We start from the raw sequence: 27,389 nt of genomic DNA, 5'->3' as shown, positions 1-27,389 counted from the left end.
TAGAAATTGTCAAAGATAAATCTTGTTTTTCTTCTTTATTATTTCTATTTTTATTTGTGTATTTTATTATAATAACATCATATTTGTTATTTTAGTTTTTCTGTTTATAAGAATTTTAATTACATAAACCTGAAAAAAACGAAGGAACTTTGAAAGGTTGGGTCTCAATAAAGTTCCCCTTTGAGACTTTGACTAATGGGCTCCTGCCTGGTTTATGTGTTTCAGGTTTTGTTTTTTGTCTTTTTTTTTTTTTTTAAAGACTTTATTTACTTATTTGACAGATCACAAGTTAGGCAGAAAGGCAGGCAGAGAGAGGGGGAAGCAGGCTCCCCACCGAGCAGAGAGCCTGATGCGGGCCTCAATCCCAGGACCCTGAGATGATGACCTGAGCCAAAGGCAGAGGCCCAACCCACTGAGCCACCCAGGCGTCCCTGTATTTTCAGTTTTTGGAGAGGTTTGTTTAAGTTGTGGCTGGTGTTTCACCTTGGAAAAGTACAGTTGAGTTGTGCTTTTCTTTTATTTTCTAAAAATATAATAGTTCTTAGTATATATTTTTGGGAACAAATTACTAAAAAAAAACCACCCTGAACCAGTGAAAGCTTAACTCATTTTAGAAGAGAATAAGTCTTCAAATTGTTCTCCAAGATCCAAGGGAAAAGAATGCTTTAGTCTTTGAGATCAAAAATAGCATCACTTGTCTCTTCAGTAGGGACCTCCAATCTTATTTTTAGATGCTCCTTTTCTGTCTCCTAATAATTTGTTTCCTATGAAGTATATAGATCACTGTGTTGAGTTTGGTTCTGAGGGTAAGTAGGAGAGATGTTGGAGATTTTTTTCCAATTATCTTGAAAATTTTTTCCCTTTTAGAACATGACCATGGATGATGGAATTTTTTTTTTTCTGTTTAAATAAGATGTATTTTATTTTATTTTTAATTTTTTATTTATTTATTTTTTTATAAACATAAAATGTATTTTTATCCCCAGGGGTACAGGTCTGTGAATCGCCAGGTTTACACACTTCACAGCACTCACCATAGCACATACCCTCCCCAATGTCCATAATCCCCCTCCCCCTCTCTCAACCCCCCTCCTCCCAACAACCCTCAGTTTGTTTTGTGAGATTAAGAGTCACTTATGGTTTGTCTCCCCAATCCCATCTTGTTTCATTTATTCTTCTGCTATCCCCCTAACCCCCCATGTTGCATCTCCACGTCCTCATATCAGGGAGATCATATGATAGTTGTCTTTCTCCAAATGACTTATTTCACTAAGCATGATACCCTCTAGTTCCATCCACGTCGTCGCAAATGGCAAGATTTCATTTCCTTTGATAGCTGCATAGTATTCCATTGTGTATATATACCACATCTTCTTTATCCATTCATCTGTTGATGGACATCTAGGTTCTTTCCATAGTTTGGCTATTGTAGACATTGCTGCTATAAACATTCGGGTACACGTGCCCCTTCGGATCACTACGTTTGTATCTTTAGGGTAAATACCCAGTAATGCAATTGCTGGGTCATAGGGTAATTCTATTTTCAACATTTTGAGGAACCTCCATGCTGCTTTCCTGAGTGGTTGCACCAGCTTGCATCCCCAGCAACAGTGTAGGAGGGTTCCCCTTTCTCTGCATCCTCGCCAGCATCTGTCATTTCCTGACTTGTTAATTTTAGCCATTCTGACTGGTGTGAGGTGGTATCTCATTGTGGTTTTGATTTGTATTTCCCTGATGCCGAGTGACGTGGAGCACTTTTTCATGTGTCTGTTGGCCATGTGGATGTCTTCTTTGCAGAAATGTCTGTTCATGTCCTCTGCCCATTTCTTGATTGGATTGTTTGTTCTTTGGGTGTTGAGTTTGCTAAGTTCCTTATAGATTTTGGACACTAGCCCTTTATCTGATATGTCGTTTGCAAATATCTTCTCCCATTCTGTCAGTTGTCTTTTGGTTTTGTTAACTGTTTCCTTTGCTGTGCAAAAGCTTTTGATCTTGATGAAATCCCAATAGTTCACTTTTGCCCTTGCTTCCCTTGCCTTTGCCGTTGTTCCTAGGAAGATGTTGCTACGGCTGAGGTCGAAGAGGTTGCTGCCTGCATTCTCCTCAAGGATTTTGATGGATTCCTTTCTCACATTGAGGTCCTTCATCCATTTGGAGTCTATTTTCGTGTGTGGTGTAAGGAAATGGTCCAATTTCATTTTTCTGCATGTGGCTGTCCAATTTTCCCAGCACCATTTATTGAAGAGGCTGTCTTTGTTCCATTGGACATTCTTTCCTGCTTTGTCGAAGATTAGTTGACCGTAGAGTTGAGGGTTTATTTCTGGGCTCTCTATTCTGTTCCATTGATCTATGTGTCTGTTTTTGTGCCAGTACCGTGCTGTCTTGATGATGACAGCTTTGTAATAGAGCTTGAAGTCCGGAATTGTGATGCCACCAACTTTGGCTTTCTTTTTCAGTATTCCTTGACTTCTTTGCCGATTTGGATGCCTTTAATTTCCTTTTGTTGTCTGATTGCTGAGGCTAGGACTTCTAGTACTATGTTGAATAGCAGTGGTGTTAATGGCCATCCCTGCCGTGTTCCTGACCTTAACGGAAAAACTTTCAGTTTTTCTCCATTGAGAATGATATTTGCGGTGGGTTTTTCATAGATGGCTTTGATAATATTGAGGTATGTGCCCTCTGTCCCTACACTTTGAAGAGTTTTGATCAGGAAGGGATGCTGTACTTTGTCAAATGCTTTTTCAGCATCTATTGAGAGTATCATATAGTTCTTGTTCTTTCTGTTATTAATGTGTTATATCACATTGATTTGCGGATGTTGAACCAACCTTGCAGCCCTGGAATAAATCTCACTTGGTCATGGTGAATGAATAATCCTTTTAATGTACTGTTGAATCCTATTGGCTAGTATTTTGGTGAGAATTTTTGCATCTGTGTTCATCAAGGATATTGGTCTGTAGTTCTTTTTTTTTTTTTTTGTGAGATCCTTGTCTGGTTTTGGGATCGAGGTGATGCTGGCCTCATAAAATGAGTTTGGAAGTTTTCCTTCCATTTCTATTTTTTGGAAGAGTTTCAGGAGAATAGGAATTAGTTCTTCTTTAAATGTTTGGTAGAATTCCCCTGGGAAGCCATCTGGCCCTGGGCTTTTGTTTGTTTGGAGATTTTGGATGACTGTTTCAATCTCCTTACTGGTTATGGGCCTGTTCAGGTTTTCTATTTCTTCCTGGTTCAGTTGTGGTAGTTTATATGTCTCTAGGAATGCATCCATTTCTTCCAGATTGTCAAATTTGTTGGCGTAGAGTTGCTCATAGTATGTTCTTATAATTGTCTGTATTTCTTTGGTGTTAGTTGTGATCTCTCCTCGTTCATTCATGAAGACTGATCCAAAGGAAAAGAGAAAGGATGATGGAATTTTTAAAGCAGTTTTATTGAGGGACAATTGACAGTAAACTGCACATATTTCATAAATAAATGGGTTTGTTTTCTCAAACACCGGTTTCGGCTGTCTTATTATGTTTCTTGTAACCATTGTCCTTCAGGAGAGATTATCCCTGTGAACCTGGGGTTCTCTCTTCTGCCTTGGGAACTCGCTACCTTGGCTGTTTCTTTCGTTTAGTTGCCATCTTTCTGTACATCACTTGCAGATCTTCATCTCAAGCCCTCACCTGAATGTGATCTTCATTCTGTTCTAGCCCTGCCATTTCTTTTGCCTGCCCAGCATTCCCACCTCCAGCGCCTATTGAAGGCCCTTACCTAGACTGTGTCGATGATCTTTTGGTTCTCTCTTTCTTCTCTCTTACACACTGTTGCCAGGAGTTTCTTTTTGCGTTGCATTCTTGATCATGTTTACTCCCTGACTGACTGTCAGAAGTGATTTCACATTGTGGTCAGAACAGGCTCTCAATGATATTAACCCAGTTTGGCCAGCCTATGTTCCTGCTCGCTTTTGTTCACAAACTTGCTTGCTCCAGTCTAGCTCTTCTCAACTGACGTCCCACTTGGGAGTTAAGGCTTAAGACATTGGGATGCTTGGGTAGCTCAGTTGAGTGACCAACTCTTGACCTCAGCTTGGATCTTGATCTCAGGGTCATGAGTTCGTCTCCTGTGTTTTGCTCCACGCCCAGTTCCATGCCCAGCTCTACTTAAATTTAAAAAGAAAAAAAGGCCTGGATGCCTGGGCAGCTCAGTCAGTTGAGCATCTGCCTTCTGCTCAGCTCACGATCCTGGAAGTCCTAGGATCGGGTCCTGTATCGGGCTCCCAGCTCAGTGGGGAGTCTGCTTCTCCCTCTAACCCTCCCTCCTCTGTGCCCCCTCTCTCTCTCTCTCTCAAATAAATAAAATCTTTACATAAATAAATAAATAAATGGTTTTTAAAAGGCCCTCAGGCCAGTTCTCAAACTTTCATTGCATGTAACCAGTCGGTTTGTGTCTTATTCCTTTAGAATGGGACTATTTATCTGTCTTTCTTGGGAGAATTGAGAATGTAATCACTCAGATCATTTGTATAGGGATGGCTTCTCTCCCAGATCCCTGTTGAGAAGGCTGCTCCAATTAAACAGAGCTATTCCTTAGTTCCTTTGGAACCCCTTTCCATGTCTTAGTTACATTTATTTCCTCTCCCATTCTGTAACCAGTCCTGTCCCACTTTATATCATGGCCTCTTGGATGATGTTTTCCTTGGTCCCAGGTGAAAGAATCCTCTTCCCTCTCCCCCTTGCACACATGCTTTTATCCTGTACTAACAAAGACATGAGTGGAAGGTATGTGTACACACATCCTTTGACTCAGCATCTTTTCTGTGTCTATTATTGCCTTTTCCACTTTCTTATGAAAATGTTATTAAATATTTCCTATTTCCTTTATCAGAAGGGGAGGCAAGCTTGATGCCTGGCCAGGATTTGTACCCCTACGCCCACCCTGAGATTGTGTATGCTGTGGGAACTCTTTTTTTTTTTTTTTGTGACAGAGAGAGATCACAAGTAGGCAGAGAGGCAGGCAGAGAGAGAGGAGGAAGCAGGCTCCCTGCAGAGCAGAGAGCCGGATGCGGGGTTGGATCCCAGGACCCTGAGATCCTGACCTGAGCCGAAGGCAGCCACTTAATCCACTGAGCCACCCAGGTGCCCCTGCTGTGGGAACTCTTAAAGTTTGTTTGGTAAACTGCTGAAAAACTCTGCTGACACAAAGATAGCTGTTTTGAGACCTTCTAGTTGCAAGTCTTGCTTTTTATTACTGATTTTCTCTCTTCACTTTGTATCTGGAAGGCCCTAACGAACCTCTATACTTAACTACCATTTTCTCTGTCACCCTCTTAAACCTGTAACACAGCCCTAAGCCACTTTGCCCAGTAGAGAACATTTGAGATAAAGACAGTTGCCAGTGAAGAGTGAATTTTAAGAGGAATTGATTCAGTAAATGAAGTATTGTTTAGCTGCTCTTGAGATCAGCATTTTTATTATAAATGAAGTTATTTTTGTGTACTTAAAATGTAGTTAAATCCCAGTGCTACGAAAGTAGGTCCTAATAATTTAAAGTGGCAGTATTTGAAGAGAAAAAAGTTAGCTATCTAAAATGTCAACCGGTTCAATAAAACCTTCTTGAGTAGAAACGTTTTCCTGCCTCACACTGAGGTCTTTTATCCATTTCAAGTTTATCTTTGTGTATGGTATAAGAGAATGGTCGAGTTTCATTCTTGTATACATAGCTGTCTAGTTTCCCAGCACCATTTATTGAAGAGACTGTCTTTTTTCCACGGGATATCTTTTCCTTCTTTGTTGAAGATTATTTGACCATAGAGTTGCAAGTCCCCATTTGGACTCTCAAATAAAACCGTTTTCAAGTATAATCATGGAGGAATTTTAGAAAATAAAAAGCACCAAGAAGGAAAGGAGGTAATTATACAGAGCATATCACTGATTACTTTTTTGAATATATGCAGTCAAATGCTCTACCCCTGAGCTATACCCCCACTTTTTTGAATATATGCCTAGGCTGTTGTATACATATTGAAATGTCAATTGAGGATTCCATTTTTATGGAGAACCATAGTTTCTTTAACCAGTCCACTATTAAATCCCACACTTAGGTTTTAGTTTTTCAGCATGAATACAAATGTCGTGAGCATCCTTAGGGATAAACCTGGTACAGATCCAGAATCCTAGAAGAGGCATTGCTGTATCAAAAGGAAAACTTAAATATTTACCAGCCTTCGGGACATGCAAACCCCACCAGAAAGGAAGCTTGATCCAGCTTATACTCAACAGTCTGAGTGTACAGATTTATAAAATACAATAAGCCTTTCGTGTAGTTTTCAAATTGTGACTGTTCCTGATATAAGAGAAACATTAAGAGAGCATGATAGAGGGCTCCAGCTGGGAAATTTAACCTTTTTCCCCATAGATTATTTGTGTTCACTTTCTGATTTTGTGAGTATTTCTAGTGGCATTTGCATCTTTTCTTTCTTGCCACAAGAACTAATCTTCCTAAGATGCTGGAGGGTACGTCTTTGCCCCACACTAAACAAAATGAAAGGTATTTCTTTTTTTGTCTTTCTGTTGTTTGTAAACCTCTTCCCCCTGTCTCCAGTATCCTGTTGGAATTGTTCAAGATTTGAAGCAGTGTCTGTTTCTTCTCTCTGATCACCCGCGGTTAGCTAGAGCATGGCTTTTCCCACAGAGAAAGTTACATGTAGGCTGTGTACTAGGGATTAGCAGCAGTTTGGTGAAAAAGATAGTTAGCTATTTGGCGAAACTATTGATTAAAATGATTTTTGGAGAGAAGACTTTTAATTTTAGTCACTCTTTTTAAACATGAAAAGTACCTCAGTTTACATAATAGTTGAACCAAGGTAATATACTGAAGTCATTAAATTGTATGTTGCTCTCTCCTAGTATTAATTTTAAAGACCCACAGTTTGCTGAAGACTACATTTTTAAAGCTGTAATGCTTCCAGGAGCAAGGTAACAATAATGCGGTTATAAAATATGAACTATCTCATTTTATTTTGTATGAACAGTGTTTATCCCAGTACTAAATATTGTATTTTCAAATGGTCAGAAAACCAGCACCAGTACTGAAACCTAGTGACTGGGAAAAGTCCAGCAATGGACGGCAGTGGAAACCCCAGCTTGGCTTTAATCGGGACCGGCGGCCTGTCCACCTGGATCAGGCTGCATTTAGGACTTTGGGGTGAGTAGTAGGTTGCTGTCCTTTGTATGTTTTGCTTTTTTTGGAATCATTCACAAGGATTAAGTCAGTATTTATGCTACAGATATTTAAGAGACCATTAATTGAAACTATTTGGCAAATATTTTAATGACTTTGATACTCTTATGCTCTTCATTTTTAAAATTCACTTCTGTTTCTTTGGTTTATGCTTTATGTGTTATTTGAGAATTCTGTTATTTTCTCTTAAAAGGTTCTCCTGTCTTTCTGACAGATCTTTCAAAGGAATGAAACGTTCTCTTTACCTTCAAGAAAGTTTTAGCTGAATTAATGTATGGCAGAATCTGTTTAAAGTGTTAATCAAGGGGCACCTGGGTGTCTCAGTCAGTTAAGCATCTGCCTTCAGCTCTGGTCATGATCCCTGGGGACTGAGCACCCCATCAGGTTCCCTGCTCAGCAGGAAGCCTGCTTCTCCTCTCCCACTCCCCTTGCTTCCATGCCCTCTCTGTCTTTCTCTGTCAAATAAATAAATAAAATCTTTAAAAAAAATAAAGTGTTAATACATTACAATATATGATGCATAATATATAACAAGTACATAATACAGTATATGTTCAGTACATGAAGATAACTCTCAACTTTGATCCATATTCCTACTTCTTGGAATTTATTTTGAGAAAATAATTTTAGAGGGGCATAGAGTTATATGCCCAAATCTATAGTGCATTATTAATAATAGTAGTACTAAATGAGAGGAATAGTTTAATAAAATGAGACATCACCATAGTGAAGTACTCAATAGGTATACATCCTATAATTATGAAGACAACGAAAAATATAGGGAAATGTTTCATAGAATTGAAAACGGCAAGTTATAGAGCAGAAGTATATGTAGTGATAGCAACAGCATGGGTCCTTGAGGGCAAAACTTAAATATGATACAAAAAAGAAAAGTAGACTCACTCTTTACATGAAGTAATTAATTAATAATTAATTATCAGTTAAGAATCTTGGTGTGGCAAACAAACATGCTATCACCCTTACCATTGGTACTATTTTGAACTTTGTTAATTATAAGTCTTTTAAGTTTGTATTATCTTTATCAGATCTAGTAAAGGGAGAACTACTAGCATTTAATTTATATCAGCTGTCATGTGATGGATCTGTCTATAAATTTTTTTCTGGTTGGTGGGGTCCTTTTACAGCCATGTTATGCCAAGAGGCTCAGGGGCTGGCGTTTATGGCAATGCTGCACCACCACCTGCAACTTATCAGGGGAACCTATACAGGCCGCTGTTGAGAGGACAAGCCCAGATTCCAAAACTTATGTCAAGTAAGTTTTTACAAATTGGTATTTGACATGCTAAATGAAATATTACAGCAAAGGTTGGTTTCTAATCTCACTGCTAGAAAGATGTATTTTATCAGGGCAGAGATAGTGGACTATAAAAACATAATTTAGAAGAATTGTAAGGGAATGTAAAGTCTTTCAGATACTTTTACTTTGGCTGTATATAGTTAATTGAATAATATGAATTGGATTTCTTATTTTCATCTATAAATCTGCCACAGTGAACCTGTGCAGAAGGAGGTGTGTGGAGTGAATTGCTGTTTATTCCATTATTACAAGTACTGGGGCAGTTAAATCAGGTGCAGTAGATGTGGAATTACAAACTCTTAATCAACTGAAAGACAGCAGTGTCTCCCTTTTATGATGCACATTGTATGTTGTGATGCATGTTAAGATAAAGCCAGGTATTGCTTTAGGTAGGAATATTCCTTTAACTCTGTGATTCTGTGAAAATCTTGGCCTTTCCCTGACCCCTTGTAACCCCTGTATCCTTGTGGATAGAAGTGGTTCAGAAATGTTACTCATTGAAAATAATTACATTGCATTTGGATGACAGTGGAAAAGGAGAAGGAGTTAAATATTAGGCTTTTTATAGATTTTGTATTAATTTTAAATTGTGTCCCCATTTTGTTATTTTTTGAGCTTTGTGGCTGTGTTCAAGTCATGTGCCAGGTTCTAAAAACCATCTTCTTCATAAAGTCTTTGCTTCTCCATTCCTGATTATCTGGTTGCTACCCAACCAAACTGGGACAGCATGGTGGTGGGGGAGACATGACATGTGACTGTGGCAAGAGACTGCTAAACCTTTGTTAAATCTAAGTGTTTATTTTATTAAGTTTCTTTCTGACTGTTGGAAATATTTCATGCAAAGTAAATTAACGAATACAGAGGGGGCTGCTCTGAGAAATCTTTTTAAACCAAAGTTGTAGTTGTCAAAGAAATACCAGATTAATGTGAAGATGTTGGAAAGTATTTATCCTATGTGCCTACTACTGTTTTCATGCTAATTAAGTTACAGGCCCACTTGTTTTTTTTACTACCCAGATTTTCCTGGTACAGTATCCAGGAAGAAATTGGTTCTGAAGGTCTCATTCTGTCTTAGAGCTTTCTCTCTTTTCAGTGTATCCTCTCTGCCTGTCTATCTCTGTCTCTCTCTCTCTGTGGCTTTATGACATTGAATGGAACAATATTAAGACTACATGAAAACTATGGAGTTCAGAGGTTTTATTCTATTTAGTGAAACATAGAAAGGGCACAGAGTTTAATGGGCCTTGTGGGGATCTATTTATTGCGGTAGTTTACTTAGCTGCTTTCCCCCTAAGATTTAGCAAATGACATTTCTGAGTATTTCCATATATATTTCAAGCCATGCCACATTCAACAAAGAAGTTTAATCACTTTGGAAGAGTCACCTATGCCCTGACATTTTACTAGTAAATGGTGAAAGCATATCCAGCTTTTGATAAAGCCAGCTGTTTATTGACACATTCCTTATTAGTTCCTTTTTTTTTTTTAATGACTCTTCACCATGTACTTCTATCCATAATGGCATCATAGCTTCCAAATAGGAAGAAAAAAATGAGATGCAGAGTGCTAGAATCAAGTATACTCTCTATAGCTTAGGTTAGCTGGTGTTTCTCAAAATGATGGTTATGAGGCATTTCTGAGGTTGTTCCATTTAGTAAGCTTTGAGAAATTTGGAGAGAGATTTGATCAGCAAAGGTGAAAACATGTGTTCTCCATTATGTAGCTTCCTTTCATTTCATGTTTCCTAAGGCCCAGTCTCTGGACCTGCTGCCACCATAATCTAGAGTATTCTTTTTTTTCCACTTAAATTGATTGTTTTAAATATAAGATTATATCAAAAGTATATGACATTGTGAGTTTAATGTTTTTTTGTATTTTTTCAAATAGACATAAAAATAAGAATGTAATTATGAAGATAAAAGGTTTATCACAGTCCCCAGAAACTGATCTTATATACCACCCGTGGTATGCATACCACACTTTGGGAAATATTCCCTAGATCTTCTAGGGAATCATAGACCCATATGGGAATCTATAAAAACCATGGACTGCCTTCACAGAAAATAAATCACTCACTCAGTATGGTGTTCATGTAAATCCAAGTGCTTCATTCTCAGGTCCCCTTTCATCCTGCAGGATCCATCTCCAACAGTAAGAGTAAGAAGACAGTCAGGAAGGTCTTTTATTTATCAAGGTCACATCAGAGGTAAAGAATTTCGTGTCTTTCACGGCCTGTAATTTTTTATAGTTCTTAAGTTTGTCATCTTCATCAACAGTCAGCTCTTACCAGATTAGCATCTGTGCATTCTATTTCAAATAGTAGGGTCACCTCTCCCCTTTTTATTACCTTGAGTCTCTCATTTGCCATTGTTACTGGTCTTATGAGTGACTTTAATTAGAATCTATTTCAGTAAGAGTCTCTATTTTAATTATATCATTAAAAATAGGGAATATGTTTTGTAAAGTAGGGATTGACTTAGGGCAAGAAATGAGTTTCCCTCTCTGCCTGGTGACTTGTGAACATTGAGCCACCTGAGCATTAATGCTGGGACTTTCAAAGGGAATGGGAGTGGTAGCAATGAAAAAGTTTATGGGAAAAAATCAGCAAGAATGTGCTATTCAAACTGAGCCTACTGAGGGGAATTTGGGTTACTCTGGCTTGATGGGGAAAAAAAAAAGAGTTTAAAGTATATTGCAAAAAGTCAGGTGGTATTAAGCTTAGAATAACTGGGGGCGCCTGGGTGGCTCAATTCAGCGTTTGCCTTTGGCTCAGGTCATGATCCCAGGGTCCTGGGATCAAGCCCCTTGTTGGGCTCTCCTTCTCCCACTCCCACTGCTTGTATTCCCTCTCTTGCTGTCTCTCTCATCAAATAAAAAAATAAAATCTTAAAAAAAAGAAAAGCTTAGAATAACTAGTACAAAATTCTGGGAGCATAAATGGGAACCAATTATGAAGGTGGGAAAGCTGATTTTTTTCCCTCCATACTTTTAGCGACATTTTAAATGGATTTTAACCGTAATACATGTTAAAGGAAACATGGCAGATAATAAAATATAAACACCCGTAATCCCATGGTCCTGCAATAAAGCAGTAGTTTCTTTCATTATATTCTTACATGCAATTTTTGAAAATTGGATTATTATACATATATCTTCATATGCTTTTTTATTACAATGTAACATATAAAATTCTGAGTTATAAGTGTGAAGTTTAATTAATTTCTATGAAATGAATACTTTCATGTAACCACTGCTTTGATCAAAAAGTAGAAAGTGACCAGTCTCCAGAAGGCCCCCCATTATGTTCTTTCCCAGGTGCCACTCCAGCCCATTAAAGAGAATTATTTTCCTGACTTCAGTGTCATGGATTTTTTTCATCTGTTTGTTTAATGGACTCTTAACACGATTGACCTTTTTGAAAATTTGCCCTCTTTTGTTCCATATTTTGTTTCTGAGATATATCTGCATTGTTTCTGCAGCAGTTCGTTCATTCTCACGCTTCCCCTGCTCCATCAGTAACTATGTTGTCCTTTCTCTCCTTGGGATAGTGTTTGGGTTGGTTCCCGATTTGGGGCTTCTGGAGTAGTACTGCTATGAAATTCGTGTGTCTTTGGACACATGTAAGTAAACATCTCTGATGGGTAGGTATGTACAAGTAGTGGAATTGCAAAGCTAGAGTCGTGTGTGTTCAGCCCTTATGAATAAAAATGCCAGACACATTTCCCAAGTTAAATTCAGTTTATACCAATTTACATTCCTTTAGCAGTGCAGGGAAGGTCCAGTTGCTCCACATTCTTACCAGCCCTTGGTATTGTCAGTCTTTACACCTGTAGCCATTCTGCTGGATGGGTAGTGGTCTTCTGCTGATATTTAATTAACATTTTCAGATGTTTTAGCCAAAATTTTTTTCTGATTTTCTCCCCATGAATCTGTTAAGATGGTAACCAAAGTGCATGTGCTAAGTGCATTTATTTTTCCTTCCTGTCTTAATTAGATGTGTGGAATAATGTTAATTAGAAACTTCTGAAGTGTTGAAAGTAGTTTTAAGTCCCTGATCCTGCCTTCTTGAAACCCTAAGCTTGTGAGCCTCCTGGTTAAGGTAGTGGCTCTCCTCTGATTTTCCTGAAGTAACCTGGATAGTCACCTATACCAACAGCACAAGTTCATGTGAACTGTGGAGTAGCATAGTGTAGCATGTAGAGTGGTGAAGAGAACATAGCTCCTGCTTTTACCATGCCACTTAGGAACCCTGTGACACCCCCGCCCCCCCCATTTCTAAAATGGTACTGAGAATACCCCTCTTAAAGAATATCCATAATAAAGGAGTTTAAGTTATTAAGCACTGGAAATGGTGCCTAGCACACAGTAAGTGCTATGAGGGCATTAAATAAATATTAAAAGATCAGCTTTCTTTTTTTATAAAATCTTGAACTGTGAAATTTGGTCAGAAATAGTTACAGTAAAATTGAGATCTAAGCCATTTAATTTTTTAAGTGTTTGTAGTATCATAGCTATTTTCTTTATGTGGTACAAAATAACACTCAAGGCAGGCCATTTGGTCAAACTCTGTGTCTGCTGTAGGTGTTTTTCACTGTTGGTTTTTGATTTGTCTTGATGTGTCAGTTTTTGGCTGATGAGTAATTATCTGGGTACTGATAACTTGCTGGAGTCAAGTGCAGCCTTGAGTACTCCATGTGAATAAAGCATTTCATTTCTGTAACCCAGAGAACCCAGTATGTCATTTCTCTTCATTTCAGTTGGTAAACTTGTCAATTAGCTGCATTTGGAAAGTGATTTTTGATTAGTGCAATCAGTAAACATGGAATCTTTCCTGTGATTGCCACGCTGATTAGGTAAATTGTCACTTGAGGAGCTATTGGCGAAGCCTTGGTTTATATGGCCTTAGAGCTTTAGAAAAGGGATAAGTTTTTAAAGACCAAAGGAAAAAATTAACTGTCATTTTTCCTCTCTCGCTGGTACCTTTCTGAAGTGCAATTCACTACCTCAGAATTTTTTTTTTCTTCCTCTCAATGGATCTTCTGTTAGAGCCATACAAATGAATGATAATAAGTTTGTTTTACCTTCTACTTCATTACTTATCAGCCAGGAAATATTTCTGCTTTATGAATACTTAAGGGTTATATATATTTCTCAGAGCCACATGAAGAGATTTGTTTAAAAGTAACCTTGAAGGTTTTCTTTGATCCTTTTTATTTTTCTTTTCTGGGTTGAAAGCAAGAGATGTTTTAGTAAGTGTGTGACAGAATTTTTACATCATAGGAAATTTGCTTAGGTTTTAACAAAAACTATAGTTTTTGCATGTGCTGAGTTTATGTGAAAGCAGTTATTCTGGAAGTGAGAAATGGTAAAAGCAAAATAGAGACTTTTGCCATTTGTCTAGGCAGGTGCGTAGGTAGACTGTTAAGAAGGATTCCTTCTCTCTACAGACAGTATTTGTACTTAATGAGCTTTACATTCCAATTCCAGTTAGAAATACTGTTGTGCTTAATCTAACATGAAGCATATTTGAATCTAATGAAAACGTATTCTGGATGAGGGTGACTTTCCCTCCATTTGTACTGTTTCTAGGAGAAACATACAAGATTTTTTTCTGCCTTTTTCATGAAACATTTTGGTTTTTCTTGATTTAGATGTATCTTATTTTTGCTTGATTTTAAATTTATTAGGGATCCTGTGTGGAAGCTTCTACAGGTACCATGGAGAGTATGTATTCTGTGATGATACCATGTATATAGAGACCCCATGGAACCAAAATCACGGAATTAAGTCTTCATGGTAAATAGAGGCATGTTTCCAGGATGACTATAAATGATTATGGGACTTGTGAAATACAGAGCTAGACAGGGGTCCAAATGAAATTCATGGTATTTCTTTTGACTTTGGTTAGTTAAATTAGCTAATTTTATATGTGTAAGACACTAAAATAAAGTATACTTCTGGAAACATTTTAACCAGTTCTCATGAAACTAACTTGTGCACAACATCAGAATAGACCAGTGGACTTCCATGTTTAACAAAGTAATGATCACAGGGGCACCTGGATGGCTCAGTCGGTTGAGTGTCTGCCTCAGTTGGTTAAGTTTCTGCCTTTGGCTCAGGTCATGATTCCAGGGTCCTGGGATTGAGCCCCAGATTGGGCTCCTCCTCCTCCCCTCCATGCATGTTTTCTCTCTCTCTCACTCTCGTTCTTGCTCTCTCTCTCAAATCTTTAAAAAAAGAAAAAGTGGCCCAAAAGTTTATTTTGCTTTCAGTAGATTGCTTTCTCATGAATGGTGATGTGTTGAAAATCATATATGTGTTGAAATAAGTGTATTTCATGTTTTTCCGTAGTAATAAACCACACAGATTATCATTGCTGTTTTTGTAGGAATTTCTGGTTTTACCTCTAAGGATTATGATTTCCTGTTTATATATGGTCTGTAGTAATGATTCAGAAATTATTCTGGGCCTGTAGGGATCCTTCTTTCCCTGTTGGCTGTGGGTTCTGTGGTGATAACCCCCGTGTCCCCATTCAGGTTTGGAATATCTAATGACTGCATGAAAACTCCTCAGCAGTGTTCCTCAGTTTGATCTCTGCTAGCTAGTAATGGCTTTTAAGAGAAGGAAAGGGTCTTAATTGAAATCGACTAGAGGTGCCACCTTCCTTTTTATGCTTTTTTAGATTTTATTTATTGATTTTTTATTAACATGTAACATATAACGTGTATTATTTGTTTCAGGGGTACGGGTCTGTGATATATCAGTCTTACACAATTCATGGCGCCCACCATAGCACATACTCTCCCCAGTGTCCATAACCCCACCACCCTATCCTTCCTACCTCTCTCCTCCAGCAATCCTCAGTTTGTTTCCTGAGATTAAGTCTCTTGTGGTTTGTCTCCCTCTCTGGTTTCATCTTGTTTCATTTTTCCCTCCTTTCCCCTATAATCCTCTGCCTTATTTCTCAAATTCCACCTATCGGTGAGATCATATGATAATTGTCTTTATCTGATTGACTTATTTTGCTTAAAGTAATACCCTCTTAAGTAATTACCTTAAAGTAATCCATCCCGTTGTTGAAACTGGCAAGATTTCTTTCTTTCTTTTTTTTTTTTAAATGAAATGCTACCTTTCAATTCAGAATGGGTCTCACATGAAAATAATGGTGGTGAAGGCTTCCTGCTGCTTTCCAAGAGAAGCATCTATTGTGGGTTTGGCTGCTGGGCACTTCGTGCTAGCGGAGGTGCAGTGCGCTTTGGCTGCCCCACTGCTCTGGCCAAGGGTGGTTGTCTTTTTAGGAAAGCTGTCTTCAGGGGGCAATGTCAGCCTTGTTGAGGTGGGGAGAGCCCAAAACAGTAGTAGTTGTTATTCACACTGTAATAATGTGAACAGCTAGATCCTCTGCTTGTTCCATGTTCTCCTTTGTGGGGCTTTTAAACATAATTCCATTTTTCTCTCCACCCCCCCCCTTTTTTAAGTAAACCCAGATTACATTTTTTTGGTTCCTAACCAGAGATAAGCTTTCATTTCTTCTTTCCTTTAAGAAAGTAATTTTGAAAAGCATGTTTCTAGTTTGTGTTTCCATTAAAATGTGAGTCTGAATACATTATGGTAAGCCTTGTTGTCCTTGGGTCTCAGGAGTCTGGAGGAGGTTACTGTCCTCACACAGTGAACTCATTAGACAACTCCTGGAACCAGCTGTTTTAATTAGGTCACACACAGACTCTGCTGAAGGGTGGCCAAGGTGACTGCAAGACTGGAGACCGGAGCAGAGCAGCACTTGGTTAACATGACCTGCTGAGCTGCTGAGTGCCTGCCTGACCAGTGTTTGGGGCTGCTCCTTTCAGCTTGGTTACGTGCGGGAGTAGCAGCCATTTAGTTGTTCCTTGGAGTCAGATGTTGCCAGTTCAGCTTTGTGTTAGAAGAGGAAGTTTGAGACTCAGAAAACAATGGAAAAGTGGGTGGCCCCTTTATTAGCATCTTCTGGCCTGTGTTGGAGAGATGTGTGCCCTCCACTTTGTTGTGATAGCTAGGTAAGCCAGAGTTCCTTCCAGTTTCTATGATTAGGGGGAAATTCTCAGGATTTCTATTGAAGTTATTATTCTTTGAGTTGTATTTATGGAAAAGAACCTAAATCCCTTTCTTTTGCACAGCATTTAAAATAAAAATGTGAAAAACATAGACCTTTACATACTCATGCACACATACATAGGTAGAGAGAAATGTGGGAGTTTAATGACTAAGGCTCCTGAAACTTTCATTATCAAAGGAAAAATAATGAAAAATTTACTGACCCTGTTGATTTTGTGTCTTTTTACATTTGTAGTTTGTGTAATTATGCTAGTTTATTTAGTTTGTATTTTGTCTCAGATTTTTTTTCAAGAAATTCTATTTATAAGACTATAATATGGGTAGCTGAACAGTGATTACTTCTTAATTGAATTCTGGAGATTCTTTGATGTTGAGTTGTGTCAGTTCTTTATATATTTTGGATACTAACCCTTTTTCAGATATATCATTTGCAAATATCTTTTGTTCTATAGGTTGTCTTTTAGTTTTGATTGTTTGCTTCAGTCTGCAGAAGGCTTTTATTTTGAGTAGTCGCTCTAGTTTATTTTATGCTTTTGTTTCCCATGCCTCAGGAGACCTATCTAGAAAAATGTTGCTGTGTCTTATGTCAGAGAAATTACTGCCTGTGCTCTCTTCTAGGATGTTTATAGTTGTGATTACTTAAAATATTCTGTTGACCCTTCCCTGTTTATTTTCCAGATATGAGGCCGCAGGATTCCTGGCGGGGTCCTCCTCCTCTTTTCCAGCAGCAAAGATTTGACAGGTAATATTAAAGCAAACATGACTTTTAAATATTTTTCCACATCAACATTTGAGGTTTGGGCTTTCTCCAGGGTTTGAAATGCACTTTCTTCCTCTAAACAGTTTCTGTTTTGCTTCTTTTAGGAAAATAGATGCCTAGCACATTGAATTAAAAGACTCCTCTTTATATACTTTCCCACTTCCCTTGGTCCTTGGCCTTTATTATTTTGAATGTTTTAAGGTGGCCTGAAAAATGCAACACAGAGGGCTTAAAATTGTATTAGGTTTTGGTCAGGCTAAACAAATTTCTTTTTAGAAGGCTTGTGCAGCTTAATGAGGCATAACTAATGGTGTTCCACTTTTATCATTTCTGTGCGGGCAACACAGCATTAGTACAGACCAACCATTGATTCTTGCTACAGACCTCTTGAAGTCCTAATCAGCTTCTTTGGTACAACTTTTTCAGGGCTGACAAGCCTATTGTAGGGCAGTGTCACTGTAGGTCAGTAGTTATTAGTTGCCACTGAAAACAGTTTCTTTAACTGCTTAAGACTGAACTGAATTAAACGCAGAAGGGACTCAGAAAAGGATTATGGGATCTGCAGTCTAATAAGTACTGGGGACTAGGAAGAGTGTGACATGGTTTAATAACGAGGGATGTTTGACTTATGTTCTTTCATTGATAAGTTGTGTGCTCCTAAGTCAGGTGGTTTCTGCATGACAAGACAGCTAGGCATATTATGAATAATTATATTAACATCTGTAGAATAATTTTTTTACAGGGTAGCTTTCAAACCTATCATTTTATGCATATAGTCATTTTATGGTTTGCCAGCATCAGTAAATGCTGAAACCAATTAAACCTATAGTAAGACTTCCCTCTTTGCCTTCCCAATTCTAATCTGTTTTGTTCCCCTCTCTTTTATTGTTTTAGCAGTCTGACCATCTGAAATGAGTAAAAGTGTTGTTATGAACGGATTATAAATGTTGCTCCTCTTTTAAGAAAACTTTCTTTGGAGATTCCCAAACTTCATTTTGTGATTTTCTTCAAGAAGATAAAAGAAATCATGTTACTAAATTATGTATTAATAGTAGCAACTGCTTAGTGCAAGCTGCTTTTTAAGTTTAAGATGACTGATACAATGCCTGAATTTATGTTTTGTTTTCAATATAAGTGCCCCAAGCATACCCTACTTCCACATCTTTGGGATAGGACCATTTTCAGACAAATTAGGAAATGAGTAAGGCTTAAATTTTTCCTAAATTATAAATTACCACATTGGAACTGATCTCATTTTAAATAACTGTCTTTCTGCATTAAGTTTGTTGAGTTTGATTTTCAGTTTCCCTACTTTGTTGCTTGCTTCTCTCCCGTGTCGTTAATAATCACGAACCTTTATAGTCTGCCTACGAAGTGTCAGCACTGTGAGCGAACATGCCTTTAGAAAAAGACTTCATTTATTCCTCCTAGTAAGCCTCTGAAGTAGATGTTGTTTTTACAGATGAGGAAACCTAGGTACACAGCAGTTGAGCAGTTTCCATACATTTCTCTTCTGTACCATTCTTTACCAAGAAACTTTGACTTGAACAAACAGAACTTTTTAGAATGCTTATGTGAACATAATGGTATAGTAAAGCTGTAGGGACTTAGAGGAAATAAAGGATCTCCTTCCACTTTTGAGACATTTTTTATTTCCAGTGGCTTTGCTTCCCTCTGGACACTGAAAGAGCACCTAAGATCATCACCGTTGTCCTGATTTCCATCAGGTTTTGTTCGTCTGCCCTAGCCAAGTACTTGTATTGTATCCTGACTGTCTTTGTGAACCCAGCAGGTTAGGGACAAGTTTTGTGGAGCATTCATTTTTGGTCTAGTTTTAGTTGGAAACTTGAAATCCTACCTTAAAGCAGAAGTTAAATGTGAGCATAAGAAAATTCTTAGACCATGTCACTTAAGAAGCATAACATTCATAAAGAAAACAAAGTTTGAATTCAGCCACCTGAAATTTGTTCATTAGCCTGTTAGCAGATACAATTAGCAGATACAGACTGACAAGTGTGTCTAACCATTCTGACTTCACAAGGCGTAGAGGAGAAAATATAAATTTGTAGTCACTTTGACTTTACTGAGATGTGACACAACTGGTTAGTAGAATTCTTACTGGAACCAGTTTTACTGATTTTTTTTAAAGATTTTATTTATTTATTTGACACAGGGAGAGCACAGGCAGGGGGAGCGGCAAGGAGAGGGAGAAGCAGGCTCCTCACTGAGCAGGGAGCCTGACCCAGGGCTTGGGCCCAGAACCCCAGGGTCATGACCTGAGGTAAAGGCAGACACTTAACCTGCTGAGCAACCCAGGCACCCCTGATCCTTATTATTAGTTCAGTACTTGCCCACTGCACTATTTTGGGTATTTGGTTGAGAACCCTACTAGAAAAGAAAATGTTGAATGTACTTTTTTTTACTAAAATACACTGTTTCTTGAATTTTCCTACTTTGAGGTAGTATCCGTACTCCGTATGTTCGTTTCATTTAAAAATACAACAGGGGGCGCCTGAGTTAAGCTTCAGACTCTTGATTTTGCCTCAGGTCATGATCTCAGGGTTGTGGGACTGAGCCCTACCTCAGGCTCATGCTCTGCAGGGAGTCTCCTTGAGATATCTTTCTCCCTCCCTCTCTCTGCCCCTCCCTTGCTTCACTCAGGCTCTCTTTCTCTGTCTCTCTCAAAAACAAATAAATCTTTAAAAAAAAAATACAACAGGAACTGCCCCCACCCTTGCCTTCTCGCACGGAGACAAGCCAGCTCAAACTGAGTGAATGGTAGAGAGTATTTGAATTCTCTTCGTTGCTTGAGTTCTGCCCTGTTGTGCATGTAATTCTTGCCAGGGAGGGCTTCTCTTTTCTGGCCATATCCAAGGTGGCCATTTACTTTTTAACTTAAGGGCATTAAGCTTAGTCAGTCATGGAAAATCTTTTAAAACTGCCATATATATAAATTTAAAATATCCAGATTGGTCATAGTGACTTCATATTGCAAGCTACTTTCCAAAATGGGAAGTTAGAAACTTGAGAATTTTTTTTAAGATTTTACTTATTTATTTGACAGAGAGAGAAATAACAAGTAGGCAGAGGGGCAGGCACAGAGAGGGGGGAAGCAGGCTCCCACTGAGCAGAGAGCCTGATGTGGGGCTCGATCTCAGGACCCCGGGATCATGACCTGAGCTGAAGGCAGACTCTTAACCGACTGAGCCACCCAGGCGTCCCAAAAGTTAAGAATATTGTTGTCATAGACAAAAACCAAAAAACACAGTCTTAACCATAGAGGGCAAACTGTTGGTTACCAGAGGGGAAGTGGGTGGGGGATGGGTGAAATAGGTGATGGGGATTAAGGCACTCACTTATCATGATGAGCACCAGGTGATGTATGGAATTGTTGAATCACTGTGTTGTACACTTAAAACTAACACTGTGTTTTAACTATACTGGAATTAAATGTTTTAAAAAACATTTTAAAAAAAGAAAATCGAATGTTGGCAATAATGTAAATATTTATATGTAGTTGCCATCCATGATGCCAAATGCCTCAGGTAAGTTGTCTCAGTAGATAGCTACTAAATTAAAAAAGGTAAAATGTGTCAACCTCAAAACTTTGGTCCCAGATTTAAAGTATATTTTTGAAGGTAAATTTACTTGTAACTACTTGCAAATTAATACAATTAGTATAGAAATGTGGTAGACCTGTGGAAAAAAAAGGACTGCCAGTAAAAAGCAATAGAGGATAGTACCTGTCCCTCCTACTGTTCTATTTAATTTCAATTAAAATATTTCTATAAAAATTATCTTTCAAAAACATTTTAAGTAATTATTTTGAACAAAAAGAGGACTTTGGGAGCGCCTGGGTGGCTCAGTGGGTTAGGCCTCTGCCTTCGGCTGGGATCATGATCCCAGGGTCCTGGGCTCGAGCCCCGCATCGGGCTCTCTGCTCGGCGGGGAGCCTGCTTCCTCCTCTCTCTCTGCCTGCCTCTCTGCCTACTTGTGATCTCTACCAAATAAATAAATAAAATCTTTGAAAAAAAAAAAAGGACTTTGTGCTTTTAAATTGTGGCTTTGTTTCTAACCTATTTTTAGAATATAAAATAATGTAAAATTGCATTTATAATATCATCCATACCAGCAGATTTTCCAGAAGCCCAGTTGAGTGAGTTTGATCATTGCAGAACTGAAAATAAGAATCGATTATAGTTAACACAATGTGTGAGTTGCATCTGGTGTGTGGGTTTTAGGTTAATGGCCCAGTTTTGAAAAGCCTCCTTGGTTACAGTACAAAACATTAACCCCTCACTCCTTAGAGATCAGAAGAGAACATTCCTATCTCTCTGCATAATTGTTCTTTCCAAAGAGATGGGACACTCTTGCTAAAATATATTTGTATTAGTAATGAGCCTGAAAAATAATAAAAGCTCTGAATATATGGATATTCCCTCTGAGATATATTTTTTATTTTGAGTACAGCAGATTTTATTGGTTAAAGCTCTGGTTTCACCATTAACTGTGAAGAATAGTATTGGTTTCTCTATAGTTCTTCAAGGAGTTGTCCTTTGAGTCATCACACAAAAAGAATTATCTTTAGTATTAAAAAAAAAAAAAAAAGCTCGAAGTGAAGGCAGGGAGAATGGGAGGGTAGAGAGGATGGATTCAGGTTTGAATAGCTGTGAGAAGAATGCATTACCCAGCATTACCCAGTGAGCCCAACTTCAGGCTATTCCCCCTACCCCCAGCACCTGGGAAGTGAAATTCATATGCTGGTATGGTTGCAGTTAGTGCTTTAGCAATTTTAAAATTCTGTGATTTCTCCTAAAATCTGTAATGGCCCCAAAGCATCTGGTGTTAAAATATATTGGAGAATTTTGCTTCTATTTACTCTTTATAGTGACTGTTCTGTAAAATGGAAGTTGAAAATGCCTCGATAAAATTGTGTCTTACATGGTGATTATCTTTAGAAGGTGTATCTTGGCTACATTGTTTATGTGACAGTTTTACATTATTATTTAATACATCATACCTGTTGCTTTGTATCTGCAAAGTTAAAATAGGCACTTGAAGACAATTAAAACATTTCTTTTCACTAGTAATCTGGGCCGGCAAACTGGGTTATAATAGCTGTTGAATTTGTGTTCCCATGTAAACTGTACACCAAATGCCAGTCAGCCCTTGCCAATTAGTGCTCATGTTGCTAGGTCACCGTGGTCAATTGAAAACTGCATCAATAGAACTTGAAAAGGTTTCCTCCCGATCAGACCTTCTGACATATTGAGCAGAATAATGGATGGGAAAAAACAGCCAAGTCCCCTACCCTAGATTCAAAATACTGAGCAGTAAGAATTCATTTGCAACCTGCAATTAACTAGAAAGAATGGACTCCAAGAACGAGTCTAGACATTTTTAAAAATAAAGCCCATTTTCCTGTCTTGTACATGTTTACTCTTTGGATAGCATCTTAAATGTAACCAACTTGGTGATCTTGGGTCCAAATATTCAAGTAACCAAAAAGGAAATTTCATAGTTGAAAATGAACAAAATATTTTAAGTCATACGTTTCTGATTCATTCGAGTTTAGATCCCTTTTCTTTAAATGCTGATACTTAAACATGTTAGACTACATTGAATATGAGGGGCATAAAGGTCCCTCTGATGCTGTATGCCCCATTTGACAAATGCAGGCAAATTTGATTGTCATAAGAGTTGGAAATGATGCTAGCCAGTTTGAGATGTTGAGCTCTATAACAGGTTTGACTTATAATGCAGACATAATACTTCTCCACAGAGGCGTTGGGGCTGAGCCTCTGCTGCCATGGAACCGGATGCTCCAAACCCAAAATGCAGCCTTCCAGCCAAACCAGTACCAGATGCTAGCTGGACCTGGCGGATATCCACCCAGACGCGATGATCGTGGAGGGAGACAGGTGATACAGTGTGGGCTGTGGGATGAAAAGCATGCTGCACACTTGGTACTTAGCCATGCTTCTCAGGACACCGTATTTTCTTAAAAACATTTCTGGATGAGATACTGATTGTGTCGGTCAGCTGAACTTGGGTCCTTCATTTTAAAATGTATATAGAGTGAGTCTGTGCCTTACTACATCTTTTACACCCTGAAGATGCTAAAGGTTTTCCAGCCCCAGAGTCCTTTTAATCATAGCGGTCAGTAATATTTAGCACAAATAGAGTCAGTTGCCAAAACATTTTTTTATCCTTTAAGGATGTTCTTTGTAGTAGTAGAAACTAGATTTTATAGTAGATAATTTTGTAGAAGCTGAAAGTAACAGTCCACCCTTTTAGCTGTTACTTTATTCATCTTAGAAGTCTCCTCTTTTTTTGATTTATCTGGGATACCCCTTTTCATGGAAAGAAATATCTCCTTCATTATTTCCCGCATATTTTTTAGCTAAATTTAAATAGCTTTACAATGAGTATAGCAATTCCTAGACAAATTTATTTAGCATGTGTGAGCTTCATTTCCTTCTCTGTAAAGTATCCAGTTTAAGCAGTATTTAAGATAGAGGTCTGTTTACCTCAGTCTATTTTTCCCCCCAGCCATTTGACGCCTGGCTAGTATTTATGTGCTCTGCAATCAAATCCTTGCCAGAGAACAGGGTCAGAATGCTACGATTTAGTGTGTGCAGTGTTCATGGAGTTTAGCACCTGTGGTGATGTGAAGTAGTTTTAAAATTGCTTACCTGGCATTGCCTACAGACCTTTTGCAGTGCTTCGAATACTAATTTTCTTAACAGGTTCTTGGCATGCGGTCCCTTTGTGTAAGACCTCTCTTTTGATAGCTTAGAAAGATTTTTTTTTCTTCTACACATTTTTGTAGATTATTTTGTAATAATCTAATGTGTTACTTCTTATAAAGCTATTCACTTTATAAGAAAATAATCATCTTAATTATCTTTTGAGAGAATTTTGTTAAAATTTATTAAAATCTGTTCATAGAATTTTATTTTGAATTACTGTCAGCCCCAGAGGTCTAAAAATCATATCAGTAGTTTGCCATTTTTTGCTGAAGAGTTGATGGGATGATAGTAGGCAATCTACAAAATGAGTATTACTGAAATGGGGACATACTTATAAACTGGAAGGAACCCTAGAGAATTTTTAGTCCGATTACCTCATTTTCCAAGTGGGAAACAGCAGTGGCAGCAGAGCTATGGCCTGGCTGCGGGTTCTTCTGAGCCCAGTTCCTCTGGTTTTTCATCTCCTTCAGAGGAGGTCTTTCCTAGAAGGAACTCTCTGTTTTTACAGCAGGTAAAATTGTTATTCACTTAGAAGATACAAACCAATTGGTAAATTTATAATTCTTTTAGGACCTTTTACAAATACATTTCTTTTTCTTGCTCTCTTTTTTCACAGATACTTTTTATTAAATCACAGGTTTTGAAGTACTATTAAATTGCAGAAGTTCATTGTTAAAAACAGTGTAATTATGACCACTCTATTTAGTAAAGTTTACATGACTAAAAATAAAGCCTTAATGGTCTACACATACTCATTATAATTTAAACCACTGAATGACAACACGGGGCCAGGGTGTGGGGTGGGGAGTCTGTTTCAGAATCCTAGAGGCCCAGAAAGGGAATTGTGAAGGAATTTTTTTGTATAGAAATGTTATTTGTAAGCTTACTAGGATATGTTGTGAATGTCACTAGTAATTATGTAATAATCTAATGTGTTACTCTACTATTTATAGCTAAACATACCCAAAAAAATCCCTAAAATTAATAGTTCATTAGGCCTCAGCTGACTTATCAAGCTCTTGTCTTGGTTAAGCAAAATGACTTCTCCAGCATATGTCTAAAGATGATGTGGACATCTTACCACAATGTGACGTGAATTACTGCCAGGGGTGGCAGGGAAGATTGAGAGTCACTAGTCTTTTACACAGGTCACTTAACTATAGTTCATTTGTGTGCATTTTAAGGAGTTTCTTAAGTGCGTATTACAGCTTCTTTGGGTAGTTTTCAGTGGTACCATTTATAGCAAGCTTTGCATGAAACTGGGGGCCTAAAGCACCTATTTATGAAAGACCTTCCATGTTAAATGCTTTTAAGACATATTCAGTTTCTTTATGGTGTGTTTTTCCAGTACGATGTAAAATTAATTTCTTTGAAGGGGCATCAGTCCAGAAGATAAACTCTTGCTTTTGCTTATTTACAGGGATATCCCAGAGAAGGAAGGAAATACCCTTTGCCACCACCCTCAGGAAGATACAGTTGGAATTAGGCTTTTGTAAAGCTTTCCCAAATCCTTTCATCATTCTACAATTCTATGCTATTTGTGGAAAGATTTCTTTCTCAAGTAGTAGTTTTTAATAAAACTACAGTACTTTGTGTATTTCTTTTAACTATGTATATTTCTACTGACCTGATCTCACTGTTTATGTTGCTTTCCAAAGATGTGTGTGCATAATACAGTGGATCTGAATTTATTATTGCTTATAAAACACATTTGATGGAATAGGGATACTGGTTTTTCATTATGGTTAAAATCAAACCAGCTGTGGATTTTAAAACACAGTATATTCTCGATCACCTAAGATCCATGCTGATTTTTAATGCACAAGAATTAGGTATGAACTCCTGAGCTGGAACCCTCAGCTAACTAGAGTATATATTGTTCAGTATTTCTTTGGAAACATTTCATTAATGTACTTGTCTTATGGAAATTTCTGGACTTTAGTAAAAAAAAAAAAAAAAAGAAAAAGAAAACTCTGGTGTCTTGTGTCCTTATTATAGAATTTCAACATTGAAAATCTTGGCCATGTGTTGTTTTAAGTCATTTTTTCAGACAATCATTTCTACAGTTAGATGTCAAAAGAACACCAATGAAGAAGGAAGACAACCCAACAAACTCAAATGTTACTATGTGAGCTACTGACTTGGCTAACTATACAATCTCTAAGAATAAGTTATTTATGTTTTATAAATTTCATATAGACTTATCCTTCAGTTTTAAGGCTTGTTTTACATCTTTAAGAAAAGGTGAGAAGTTTAATTTGTAGCTACTTAGCCTGTGCTCCTTAGCATATTTTTTGCATGATTTTGTAGTAATTTGTTTGTACTCATTTTTTTTTCTTGCTAGTCAGCACACTTACTCCTTAAATTTATTCTTGCTGTTCATACATGGCACTTCCATATGCACTTTCATTTGTTTGCCACAACAAATTTACACACATGTGTAAAGACTTGCTGCTTTGTTACCATTTGCCTATTCTAGCCTAAGATTGTAGAATAAGATTTTTCTTTGACCTTCTGATTTAGGACATTTTTGCTTAATATTTCAACTAAGGCACACTTGTTAATCTTAGCCTATGCAGAGAAAAGGCCACCTTAATCTTAAATAAGAAGGTATTTTGAAGCTGTTGAGTTCTTTGCTGGTGATGGGTGAATAGAGAAAGGTCCTTCATTGTTGAGACCAAGCCTCTCTGCTGGAAATTAACAACACAACCATTATAACCTTCACAATATGTTAAAGTAATAACACCTTTTAAATTTCTCTGTTCCAAATACTAAATGAATAGCCACCTAAATCAAGTATTTCATATTCCAGAGGAGCCCATATAAATGTCCTCTCTATAGCTTCATAGATACCCCAAACCCACACTTCCACAGAACCTATATTTTCTCAGATTTTTAGTTTGTTTAATTTTTAGCTGTCATGAGTGTGTATAAAATAATTGTTTTTGCTTGGCCTATACACAGTTACATATAACTGTTAAAAAATTTTCATTTGAAAATGAATGTTTAAAGTATTTTGAAGGCATCTAAGCCAAAAGCCTGATGGAAAAAGTGCGCCAGCTAGATTCCCTCTACCTGGTGGGGTGTCCTGGAGGACACCTGCCCCCTAGATGAACCCTCACAGGCCTGCTCCATTCCTTCATCCTTGCTCCCTCCTCTTGCTCCTTACTCCTCCTTCCTCTCTTTCCAATTTGTCCCCCCAAGTCTGAATCTGCCAGAAAAATGTACTATTATTTCAACAAATGAA

At 37.8% G+C, this 27,389-nt stretch overlaps 1 protein-coding gene across 2 annotated transcripts in view; it reads left to right on the top strand.

The window, feature by feature from the left end:
• The window catches only part of XRN2 (5'-3' exoribonuclease 2), a 90,183-nt gene extending 64,082 nt beyond the window's left edge, over positions 1–26,101 (top strand). For both annotated transcript variants that reach the window (XM_045981275.1, XM_045981274.1), the window contains 6 exons: positions 6,888–6,956; positions 7,054–7,185; positions 8,367–8,494; positions 17,309–17,372; positions 23,173–23,311; positions 25,563–26,101. In XM_045981275.1, coding sequence (XP_045837231.1) covers positions 6,888–6,956; positions 7,054–7,185; positions 8,367–8,494; positions 17,309–17,372; positions 23,173–23,311; positions 25,563–25,628 — 598 coding nt within the window. In that variant the 3' untranslated portion in view covers positions 25,629–26,101. The remainder of the gene's footprint in view (positions 1–6,887; positions 6,957–7,053; positions 7,186–8,366; positions 8,495–17,308; positions 17,373–23,172; positions 23,312–25,562) is intronic.
• Positions 26,102–27,389: the final 1,288 nt, after the last annotated feature.

The sequence above is a fragment of the Meles meles genome, chromosome 16, assembly GCF_922984935.1.
Source record: "Meles meles chromosome 16, mMelMel3.1 paternal haplotype, whole genome shotgun sequence".
Classification (NCBI taxonomy): Eukaryota; Metazoa; Chordata; class Mammalia; order Carnivora; family Mustelidae; genus Meles; species Meles meles.
Note: the sequence above shows the minus strand (reverse complement) of the source record. Positions and strands in the feature narration are given on the sequence as shown.